The sequence below is a fragment of the Arvicanthis niloticus genome, chromosome 23 (assembly GCF_011762505.2).
Source record: "Arvicanthis niloticus isolate mArvNil1 chromosome 23, mArvNil1.pat.X, whole genome shotgun sequence".
Taxonomy (NCBI): Eukaryota; Metazoa; Chordata; class Mammalia; order Rodentia; family Muridae; genus Arvicanthis; species Arvicanthis niloticus.
Genome location: NC_133430.1, coordinates 7054284 through 7066290, shown reverse-complemented (window position 1 = coordinate 7066290; position 12007 = coordinate 7054284). Strand labels below are relative to the sequence as shown.

Genomic DNA, 12007 nt, shown 5'->3' with positions numbered 1-12007 from the left:
GTGGGCGGGGCGGGGCGGCACCCTGTGTGGGCTCAGCGCGGGCGGTGGCGTGAGGGGCTCAGGCAGAGACATGTCTTCGGGGGTGGCCGCGCGTCGCGACGCCAAGAAGCTTGTGCGCTCGCCAAGTGGCCTGCGCATGGTGCCGGAGCACCGCGCCTTCGGAAGTCCTTTCGGCTTGGAGGAGCCGCAGTGGGTTCCGGACAAGGAGGTGCGTCCTAGCCCCCGCGTCCCCAGCCGGAGCCGGGGCGTCTCCCTCCCCGCCCCCGGGGCGCTCGGCCGCGGCTCCCCTCCGGGCGTTCCCGCTGTCCCTTCCGTGCTGTGGGGCGTTTTCCATTCCTTGGCGGTCATTGGCTGCGCGGTGCAGAGTCCGGGGGAGGCTCGAGGGCGAGCGGGGGAGCGGCTGACCAGTGGCCCGTGCGTGAGTTTGAGGCTGGAGTGTGTCCGTGGGACGAGGGTGAGGGAGTCCGCCTCCACCTGCCCACGGAGGAACGGTGCCAAGGAGTTTGCAGTCTTCGGAGTTCTACACTCTGCAAAGCTTGGCCACTTGGGAGAAAATGGAGCACTTCAGGCATTCCATGAGATTTTATTTCAGAGCAAACTAAGCATGTTTAAAAGACACCAACGTAAATACTGGTGACTCTGATAAACTCTAAAAAAAAAAAAAAAAAACAAAAAAACAAAAAAAAAAAAAAAAACTTTTTTCATATTCGTGTCTCCAATGTCACAGCGCTAGTGTGTAGATCAGAGGATAATTTGCAGAAGATAGTTTTCTTAAACCATCTGGGTCCCAGGGATGGAATTCAGGTCTCAGGTGTGGCAGCCTTTACTTGGTGAGCTTGAGTTATCGAAATGGCTCTGGTAAATTCATCCATATGTCTCTGTCTCTCTGTGTCTCTGTCTCTCTCTCTCTCTCCCACTTTCTCCCCCTCCCTCTCTCCCCCTCCCTCTCTCTCCCTCCCTTTCCCTCATCCCCCTCTCCCCCCTCCTTTTTCCTTCCCCTTCCTTAAGGCGGATCCTCACCATATAGCCTTGGCTGTTTTGGAACTCACTACAGAGACCAGGCTGGCCCAGAACTCTTAAGATCTGCCTGCATCTGCCTGGGTGCTAGGCATGCACTACCACACCCTGTTGCTATGTTGCCCTCGAACTCCTCCTCCGTCAGCCCCTTGAATTAAAGATGTGCTCCACCACACCTGACCTCCTCCCAAATTTTTTAAGTTCCTTCCTGCTTGGAATTCTAGTCAGCTGCTCTTCTTTCCCCTTGGGATCTCATCCACAGGTGGGTGGGGCCCAGCAGCTTCTTCGAGTGAGGTCCAGTGTTCTTAAAGCAGTGGGCCCTGGTGGCTGGAGAGCCACCTGTGCAGCCGGGAGCCTGTAGCCTGGCTGCTGTGCTCTGCCACTCCCCAGCCCAACTCTGACCTTCCGAGAGCCCTGAAAGAGAAGTTTCGTTTTTGTACTCAGACGACTCCTGGCTATACTAGTGTGTCACTGAGCTGTCCCTGTCCTCCCGGATTGTGCTCCTTCAATTTTGCACTTTACCCTTGCACTTAGGCGTCTGAGCACACAGTTCCTCTGTGTGCAAAGATAACACAACCCTTGAATGCTTTTAGGGCCACCTCTGAAGGGCGTGTGGGCTTAGGAATGGGCAACCATGATCATTTATGGTCTAACTGGGTGTCTGAGTTCAGGGTAGTGAGTTCCAAGCCAGCTAGGACTACACAGTTGAGACCCTGTCTTAAAAAGATAAAAAGGTGTGTGTGTGTGTGTGTGTGTGTGTGTGTGTGTGTGTAGATATGTTGGAGTACAGCCTGGACTCTAGCCTCTGGAAGGCTAAGAATTTATAGTAGAGAGTTGACCAGCCTGGGCTACACAGCTGTCTCAAAAAATAAAACATGGAATGGGTGCTGGGGAGTTGGCTCAGAGGGATAACTGCTTGTTGAGAATGAGTTTCAGAACTGTCTCCCGGGAAGCCCAGTAATGCCTAGATTGGAATACATGAATACATGCACTGCACGGCAGGCAGAGACGGGGCAGGCAGAGGCGGCCAGTTGGGGTGGGAAGCCATGCCTGAGGGGGTCAGAGGCCGAGGTTCTTGGCCAGGGCTCTAGAGGAGCTTTCCCAACAATTCTACAGGGTGCCTTTAAGGTAGATATTTCCCCTGCTTGACACCTGATGAAATCTTTACGTAAAACTTTAAAATGTGTGGTGTTTGTGGGACATCCCCATAAGCCCGGATACCCAGACAGCAACTCCGTGTCTGTGCCAAGAGGGGAGGAGAGGTTGCTCTGACAAGGGAGTGCCAAGGAGAAGGGTACCAGCTCTGTGAGTGTCTCGGGGGTCACAGAAATGGGCTTGGGTGACATCTTTAGCAGGGGTGACCTGGGCTGGAGAGATGCTTGGACGAGCATAGGTGGCAGACTCTGACAGAAGATCGGGTGGAGAGGGGTAGGTAGCCCAGGGCCTGATGGAGAGGGAACGGCCACTCTACAGTCCAGGCAGGAATCAGGCCTTGGCTCCACTTGGTGCTTGAGAACCCAATTCAGCAAGTGCTTTATGGGAAAAAGAATGGGGATTTGGAGCGCCTGCCAAACCTGGCCTTGGTGCTGAGCCCCGGAGTGGGGGTGGTGATCTTAGTTGGTCCGGGGGAAGGGCTATTGGTCTGACAGGGAAAGGCTGGGATTTCACAGTTGTTAGGATCGCAGTGTAAAGTTTGCCCTGTGCTCCTCCGAGGGCTGCAGGAGCCTTCCTGTGTGCTGTAGCTTCAGAACCGGGGGCCCTGTGAGAGGCTCCCTCCCATGGCTGGCAGAGAGAGAGCCGTGTAAAAGTCAGGATGACGTCCGGATCCACTTCCAGGCTACAGTTTACACTGCTGTAAAGTGCAGACCTGATAGCAGTCCCTGAGCTGGTACGGCTCGTCTCCCCTGAGCCTGCAGCGGCCGCCAGCTTCCAGCCCCAACAAACCATTCCTTCCTCATCTCGTGTGTGTGTGTGTGTGTGTGTGTGTGTGTGTGTGTGTGTGTGTGTGTGTCTGTCTGTCTGTCTGTCTGTCTGTCTGTCTGTGTGTGTATATGTGCTTTGTCTCCTCCTTTGAACTTTTTTCTTTTCTTTCTTTTTTAATGTATATGACTGCATGTTTGTCTGTGTACCCCATGCATGCTTGGTGCTTGCAGAGGTCAGAGGAGGGTGTTGGGTTCCCTAGAGTTGGAGCTGTGAGCCATCGTGTCCAGGCTGGGTACTGAACCAGGTCCTCTGCAGGAGCAGCGTGTGCTCTTAACTGCTGAGCCGGCTCTTTAGCTTCTGAACTGGGCTGTGAACCTCCTGTTAATTAGTAAACAGTCGCTGTTGGGGTGTGGGTGCCGGTGTGAGTAGATGCCAGCCTTTAGGTTATTTCTTCCTTTGCTGTGGGATCCGGGGATGAACTGAGGCGTGATTGCAAGCACTTTACCCTTTGGAGCCATCTTGCTAGGCCGTTTTTGTTGTGTGTTTTTTGTTTCTTTGTTTTGAGAAAGAGTCCCACAAGGTTGTCTAGGCTAGTCTTTAGTTTAGGCTGGTCTTGAATTTGTAATTCTTCTGTTTCATCTTCCGAGTAGCTGTGACTACAGGCATGAACTAAATTAATTTATCTTTGAAAAATCTAGGCTATAGTTGATCCGGAGCCTGGTGCATGGACAGTTTTTTCACACTGGGAAGAAAGGACGGTGGGGTCAGGGTTGTCTCATTTCCCCTTCCTCAGAGGGGAGATACGTGTTTTTCTTAAATGCTGTTGTATTCATTTATTTTCATGTGTTCGAATGTTTGCCTGCATGTGTGTCTGAGTACCGTGTGTGTGTGTGTGTGTGTGTGTGTGTGTGTGTGTGTGTGTGTTGCCCACAGAGGTCAGACGAGGTCATTGGATGCCCAGAACTGGAGTTACAGTGACTGTGAATCACCACGTGGGCGTTGAGAACTGAACCTAGATCTTCTGCAAGAGCAACAAGTGCTCTTAACCTGAGGCTTGTCTCCAGCCCTGCAGCCTTGTTCTTTTCACAGTAATCTCCTGTGTGTACCCACTTGAGCCTGCAGTACACTCTGAGGGTGGGTTACCTTGTGCTTTCTGTCTGCTGTCACATGTCCTGGAGGAATAAGTAGAAGGCACATTGTTCCAATGATTCGGTATGCTGAGCTTCTGAACTGTATTGCAATGAGAAGGGGGGATTCCACCTCCCAAGTTCTCGGCACTAGGCCTGGCTTTGCCGTGGGCCTCTTGTTCTTTGCTCCCCAAGGCTCTCTTATCTCGCTGGAAGTGTAGTCTGCATTAAACAGCTCCTGAGGGGTCACCACTGATTCAGGTTGGGTGTCTAGACCAACAAGCAGCAGGTGCCCTGGGCTCTTGGTACTGGGAAGAGGGAGTAAGCTGGAGATTTTCAGGAAGGGCTCACTCTTACCTGTCCTGTCTCTTCCCCCTTTCCTTTGTCCCTGACTGACCAGGTTGTCCTCAGGCAGCTTTTTAGCTTATCCCCTACCTCTGGAATGTGGAAGCAGCCATAGGGGCCCCAGGAGAGCGCTGCAGCCTGGCCTGCCCATGCCATGGGTCATGTCTGTCCTGGTGGGTTTGTCTGTTCAGCCTTGGCCAGAGCCTCAGACTACAGGAGGTCTCATGGGACCATTGCTCAAGCTGGTGTTTCTGCTAGGTCGTGCATGTCCTGTAGTCTTTGCTAAGCTACTGGCTGAATGGGTTGCCTAGTCTACTCTTGTAGGTCTCAGTTCTGGGGTTAGTATGATGGTTGAGTTTGCCCATGGGTGACCTAAAACAGATCTGACTGTGATGCAGAGCGAGGGTCAGCTGCAGAGACACTTTTGCTGTGTGCGGTGAAGCAGTGGGTTTCTGGGCTTTGTGTGGTATAGCCTCTGAAAGCTGTGTCATACACAGCAGAAGCTTCAAGGCCCAATCGAGGGAGAAGCTGGCCAACTCCCCTACATTCTTGTTTACCCCGACAGGCTCCTCGCTGACTCGGGCTGAGGTGGGGCTGACCATGTGACAGGACTTTTACTGTTATAATTTTACCATCCTGTTAGTTTTTTTATTCTCTCTTTCTGTTAAACTGATGAGCTGATAATTTGAATCTTCTTTGAGCGGGGGTATTTTTATTTTTGAAGACAGGGTTTCTTTATGTAACCTTGGCTATCCTAGAACTCACTCTGGAGAACAGGCTGGCCTCAAACTGACAGAGCTCCATCTGTCTCTGCCTCCTGAGTGCTGGAACTAAAAGCATGTGCCATCACTGCCTAGTGAAATTTATTTTATTAATGAAATCAACAGAAAAATGATTTTGTTTAAAAATCTGTTTTCTGAACAAGCACACTGGTTATTTGTGTTTTTTGTTGTTGTTGTTTTGTTGAGATAGTCTTAATGTTTATATCACAAACTGTCCTCAAACTTACTGTGTTGCTGGGAATAACTTTGAGCTTTCAGTGATCTTGCTGCATCAGCTTGGGAGTATAGACTTGTCCTAAGCCTGGCTGGTTTGTTGGCTATTTAGAATAACACAATACCCTTGGCCACTTAGGTTTTGAAAGGGATGGATATGTGTTCTAGCTGTGGTCTCAGAAACTGGTCTTCAGGGGTTGGGGAGATAGCTTAGTTGGCAAAAGTGTTTGCCACAGAAGCATGAGGGCGTGCTTTCTAGAAGCCGAGGCAAGGCTGGGTGTGCCACCACTTGCAAGTTGCTTGCCTCTGGGAGCCTCTTACAGGCCCTGGTGCTGGCTGTCAGCCTCTGTGAGCACAGTGAGGGGGAGGAGAGGTTGGAAGTGTGGGGCTTGGGAAGGAGGCCAGGGAACAGGGAGATGCAGGAAAGACGCTCTGACTAAAGGTGAGGGCGTGGGCAGGTGAAGACAACCTGGCCTTGGGGAGGGGAGAGGAAACCCCAGGTGGAACACACCTCAGGGAAAGGGATGAGGCTCCGGTGCATCCAGGTGACCATTTGGAGTGTGCAGTCTGGGTGACAGGTACGCCTGTGGAGTCAGCGGCCACTGTTACCTCTTGCTTCTACATTTCCCCACTTCACTTTTTCTTTTTCAGTTTTTTCTAGATCGGTTTCTCTGTGTAGCTCTGGCTGTCCTGGAACTCATCTGTAGACCAAACTGGCTTCTGAGTTGGAGATCCTCCTGCCTCTGCCTCCCAAGTGCCAGGCACTACTTTTCCACAGTCCAGTCATGGAAGAGGCCAGGGACAGGGCAGAGATCTCTGCATAGAGAATGGCAGAGACCTAAGGTGTCCCTCGGATCCTAGCGCCAGACGATGGTGGTTTGTGAGGTAGGGACTAGGATTCTAGAAGGGGCTGTGGATGGTGTGGAACCTACAGGGACAGTCCAGGATGGTGGATCAGGGGTGGTGCGGGCAGTCTTAGCTGGACAAACAGCTCTTCTGAGCAAATAGGAAACAGGGGAGTACAGTGCCCGACATCACCTCTCAGGCCAGGGGTTTGCTCACTCAGCAATAAATGTGTCCCAGTAGGTCCTAAATATTTCACTATACTGTGCGTGTGGTGGTGGGGATTTGGGTGTGGCAGAGTGCACTCGTGGTTCCCCACACAAGGGAGTCCAGAGACAGGCAAATTCCTGGGATTTGCTGACCAGCCAGCCTATCCTCCTTGGCAGACTGTAGCCCATTGAGAGCCTTCCTCCACACACAAAGTGGACCTAAGAAAGACCTCTGGTGTCCACACACACTTCACTTCTGCAGATAGCATTCCACCACACCCATGCAAAGTTGTTCTTTGAAGGTCATGTGTGTGTTGTGTTCCAGGCCGGAACTGTGCTGTCATGGCTGCACCAGGGTGGCCTAGGGGCTATAAAACAGCTGCTCTCACTCTCACTGTGACCACTGTGCAGCTTTTGTGATAGACATCTGAGTCAAGGAAGGTACCGTGTTGTAGCAGGGACCTGCCACCGTTCAAAGTGTGTGGCGTGCTCATGAACTGACAAGAATCCATGGGCAAAGGCCTCTGACAGAGCTACCGACTGGCCTCTGTGGATAGTTCCAGAGCTGGGATGGGCGAGGCAGGGACTCCAGGTCCAGAAAGAGCAGCAAGAAAGCCCTGCTAGCCAGGGAGCTCAGGAAATCTAGAAGCTGCATGGCACAGTGCATGGTCCCATGGAGCTCACCCGGGCTGAAGGGCTTGATATCTCTGTCCTTGCTACAGTGATGCCCCAAAGGGTCCCTGCTCTCCCACACTGAAGGGACATTGAGCACGACCCCAAGGATTCCTCTCAGGCACCTGCAGAGGCTTGGTGTTGTTAGCCTCTTGGATCAGTTGAGAAAGTGGGCCTCATTAGATAGAAATGTCCTCTAAGCAGCCCATTGATTTGTGTAGGTTTTGTGGAGCACACTTGCACTGGCCTCGTGCTGGGCGCATGATCTATAGATAACGCAAGGGAAGATCTTCGGGCTCTCGGGTGATGGTCCTGTGTCCTGGCCACTTCTGTGTGGGTATCTTCCCGAATCTGCCTGTGACAAGGCAGTGGGGTGAGGAGGGACCCTCCACAGATTACCTAGCTGATGTAGTGGAGAGAATGAAGAGCCTCTGGCACATGTGTCGGTGGCAGGGGCTTGCGATTACTTGGTGTCTGCTGACCAGATACTCAGGATGAGTTTCTAGTCTTTGTGGTTCTGTGCTACAGAAGGTGCCTAGTGGCTCTGTGGATACCATGTTCTTTACCTCACTCTGTCGCCCTGACAGAAAGCCAGGCCTGTGCTGGCAGGGCTGCAACCACACATGGCAAACCTCAGATTGACCACATTGCTTGTCAGCAGAAGAGCCAGAGATTCATTAGTAGGTGTCCTGTCTTGATGCCAAGCCTTGCCAAGCCTTGCCAAGCTGGAGCCCTCTGTCAGTGCTGAGATCTGGAAGAGCTAGCAGTCCAGTGAGCCATTTTTCCAGCCCCTTACTTTCCTCCTCCTCCTTTTCTTCCTTTTTATTTATTTATTTATTTATTTATTTATTTATTTAATTTTTTTTTGAGACAGAGTTACAGTATGTATAGGCCTAGCTATACTGAAATTCATTTTGTAGGCCAGGCTAGCCTCCAGCTCATACAGCTCTGCCTGCCTCTGTCTCTTGAGCACTGAGATTAAAGGTGTGCGCACCACCACCGCTCACTGTTATGGCCGCTTCTTCTCCCATCTCTGGGTATCTAAGACATCTGAAGTACCCATGGCCTCCCACACAGAAGGCCATACCTAGTTTCACTGGCACCTTCTCTAAGGCTGGGAGCATGAGTGCATGGGACTTAGGACAAGTCTGTCATAGCTCACGTCAGTCAAAGCCTCCTTCCATGGATTTGCACTGTGGATGGCTGGAATTTCTCCTCCACAGCTAGGAGTAAGCACCATCTGGGCGTGAGTGGGACACTGAGGGATGATGTCAGTGGTGTCTTCTCACAGTTTCCCCTCCTTCCAGAGCATGCAGGAAGCTAGTTCAGAGCAGAACCTTCCCCTGACCTGGGGAGTTGTGTGCCTTTAGAGTTGGCCATCCGATGTCACCAGAAGTCACCAGTCATCCAGATAGCATGACTGATTGAGCATGCTGGCTATGAGAATGATTACTGAATGTTATGTCCCTCCAGCTGGGCATTGCAGACACAGCTGCAGTCAGTGGAATCCAGAGGTAGCACTCTCGCCTGGGATATCTGGGAAGAAGTGCTGTGACCATTCCTCAGGACTCAGTAGCCCCAGCTGGGCCTTCCAAGGTGTACTTAGAACAAGTCACAAGGCCTGGGACTGCTGGGTCCTCATTCCAGCAGTGGAGACTAGTCAGGCCTCAAATCCCAGGGGCACCTGGGCAGACAACCATATCCATGTATGAGTGAGGTTTTGGTAAACATGAGCATTTAAAAACCTTTTTATTTCTAATTATGTGCATGCAAGCACCAGTGTCCACAGGCCAGAAGGTAGAATCCATTTCCCTAGAGCTGGAGTTAGAGGCAGTTGTGAGCTGCCTCAGGTGGGAGTTAGGAACTGAACTCAGGTCTCGTAGAGAGCAGCAGGTGCCCCGAACTGCTGAGCCGTATCTCCAGCTCCCACAGCAAGGTTTTAAATATTGATTGAGCAGACAGTCTGCAGTGCGGGCTTGACTGACTGAACATGGGTTCCCCTGCTGTGCATGCTTTCTTCAGGTCTTCTCTCCTGGTCTGTCCTTATGTGATAAGCGTGGGCCGTCCCTCAGCACCGTCAGCCATCCTGACTTGTTCACTCTGTGTCTTGGCTTCGTGAGCGCCAATTCAGAAGGAAAGTGGTGTTCCTTGCCTGCCGTGTCATCCAGACTTCCAGTGTGTGTAGTGAGCAGCTCAGGGGAATAGCACCTCCGGCAGGTCCATGGGTTTGTAGAGAGAATGTACTTTTTAAAGTTGTGGTGACCCTTGGAGTAAACCAGCTGGTGGTCCCCAGAATTAAGGTCCCCAGAGTATCTGAAGATATCATACATGTCCCTTGGATTTGATGGCACTGGGTCATCTGGAGAGGATACTTATTTCTTGTTGTGGGTCTTGCTATGAAATGGCCCCTCTGAACAGGATTTATACTATGTACTTGAATTCTGGGGTGGGAGAAATTTCTAGCATGATGCAGCCTTAGTGGAGAGTATCCCGTTCCACTGTGTCAAGGGAAAAAGCAGAGGAAGGCAAGCAAGCGCTGAGAACAGATTCAGCCCTGTTCACTGAGGAGCTGTGCGGCCACACCCTATCCTCAGGCCTTTTATGCCATCCTAGTTGGTGTCATTCTCCTGTCTCTGTGCAAATCCATGTGCACAGAAGACTGCCAAGTCCAGTTCAGAGCCTTTGCTTTTGTGTCCTGAATGAGAAAGCCTCTTCAGGACATTTCAGGCCACAAGGACTGCTCTCATCCTGACTTCTGCTCTAGCCTCTTTCTCACAGGCCCAGTCAGGTGTGCATTCAGAGACAACTTTGTGTTTCAGCTCTCTAGAGCCATTCATACTTCCTGAGAAGAAGACCTGTACTTCTCTTTTTGTGCAACAGGGAATGCCATGGAATGTCGTGTTTATTTCGCAGCTCTGAACTTGGGCTCCTGTAACAGGATAGAGGTGAGGCAGGCAGCTGTAATGAGCTGCCCCTGCATCCAGAGCCTGAAGGAATTGAAGCCCTTCTGATCCGAACTCGTCTGCAAAAAAGTTAACCTGTGCCTTTGCTTCCCACAAAATATTGGCCATTGGGCATTCAGGCCAGGTCCTGACTGGGGCTCATGTAGGCCTTAGAGCTGCCCTCCTAACTGAAGAACCTTGGGCTATGGCCTGATCAGTCTTGCCTGGCTTCTGAGCTAACCCTGAGCTCACTGGGCTCTTCTGCAGGCAGATTCTCAGCAGCCTTTCCTGGTACCTCTTGACCCTATCTTAGCTGTTAGCCAAGAGACAGAACTGGATTATAATTCAGTGTCATGTTCCTTCCTAGTGTCCAAGATGTATGCAGTGTGATGCCAAGTTTGACTTTATCACCAGAAAGGTGAGCTGAGGCTGTGGTGGGCGTGGGGCGGTGGGGGTAGTGCTAGGCCTGGTAGAGGGAGTTCTTTCTGGGGAAAGCCCAGTTCTTTAGAGGAGCTGGATCTTAGAGACTATCTCGATGCCCTCCTTCAGTCGGCTCCCCCACAGAGTACTGAGCTCTCAAAGAGGCTCAAGAGACAGCCTGTGCTGGGCAGCAGGAGCTCGAAGGAGTTGGCTTGGGTTGTGCTTGAGTGATTGAACTGCTCACCTAAAATGCATAAGCTCTGGGTTCAGTCTCTAGCAACACACACCCACCACACACAGACACACAGAAGCTCTTTGGTCCATTTTTCCCAAGTGAGGCACAGCTGTGCTGTGTTGACAGTGGGTTTGTGTGGAAGTGACATACAGTACAGGTGCATTCTGGGTTCCCATTCACTGCCCCACCTTCACTCTCGTCAGCATCACTGCCGCCGCTGTGGGAAATGCTTCTGCGACAGGTGTTGCAGCCAGAAGGTGCCACTTCGGCGCATGTGCTTTGTGGACCCAGTGCGCCAGTGTGCCGACTGTGCCCTGGTGTCCTACCGCGAGGCTGAGTTTTACGACAAGCAGCTGAAGGTGCTCCTGAGTGGTAAGTAAGCATGGTGAGCGGACATGCCGTCACTTGAGATGTGGCCTGCTTTAGGATGGCGTGTCCTGCCTCCTCTACTTTCTTTTGAACCTACTTACAAGCAGCTCTAGAGCTGACGTTAGAGATGGAAATGTTCTAAGATGTCTGACTTACTGGGCACTGCCATCAGATGGACAGGGAGCCTGGGCTGGCAGCACCTTCCCCAGATGGAAGGCTGTCACTAGTAGTCAAGTTTGTGTGACCATGGGCCTAAGAGGAGAGGCCTGGAGACAAGCTGTAGCAGGCACTGAACCATATCCATCCAAGGAACACAGGGAGCGTTCTCTTGGGGGTGGGGTCCGCCTCCCACAGCTCTGCCGGGCAGCACAGCCTCTGTGCTGTGGGCCTGTATGTAGCCCGCAGGCAAGGGCCTCCTCTCCTCCATCACTTTGGTCTTGTCCATTCTGCTCTAGAGTAGAGTCACTATTGTTTGGTCTGGGACTTGAGTTCCCTCTCCTACATGCCTTTGAAGGCTGAAACAAAACCCACAGCTGTATGTGTAGCAATGCCTTTATTTTGTGTGGATGGGTATTTTTTCTACATTATGTCTGTGTGCTATATGCCTGCCTCATGTCTACTGAGGTCAGAAGAGGATGTCCATTCCCCTGGAACTGGAGTTACTTCTAACCAGATCTGAGCACCATGTGTGTGCTGGCCGTTGACTCGAGGTCCTTGAGCCCCTCCAGCCTCCAAGCAGTATCTTTTTAAGCTTTTGAGACCCTTAATTCATTACTGCCTTCTTGCCTAACCAAAGGAACCCTAAACACAAAGCCGTCATTAGTGTAAGCCTGTCCTCTCCCATGTGGTAGTGGAGGAGAGCTTTTCCATCCTGAGAGCAGTTAGATGAAGCAGTAGGTCATGTGTGGTT

At 51.6% G+C, this 12007-nt stretch overlaps 1 protein-coding gene across 7 annotated transcripts in view; it reads left to right on the top strand.

The window, feature by feature from the left end:
* Positions 1 to 6: 6 nt before the first annotated feature.
* Zfyve21 (zinc finger FYVE-type containing 21) overlaps positions 7 to 12007 on the top strand; it is a 42375-nt gene continuing 30374 nt past the window's right edge. For 5 of the 7 annotated variants that reach the window (XM_076921072.1, XM_076921071.1, XM_076921069.1 and 2 more), the window contains exons 1-3: positions 8 to 208; positions 10441 to 10491; positions 10932 to 11100. In XM_076921072.1, the coding sequence (XP_076777187.1) occupies positions 71 to 208; positions 10441 to 10491; positions 10932 to 11100 (358 nt within the window). In that variant the 5' untranslated portion in view covers positions 8 to 70. Of the gene's footprint in view, positions 209 to 10440; positions 10492 to 10931; positions 11101 to 12007 lie in introns of all 7 variants that reach the window. The other 2 variants (XM_076921074.1, XM_076921073.1) reach the window with 2 other exon arrangements.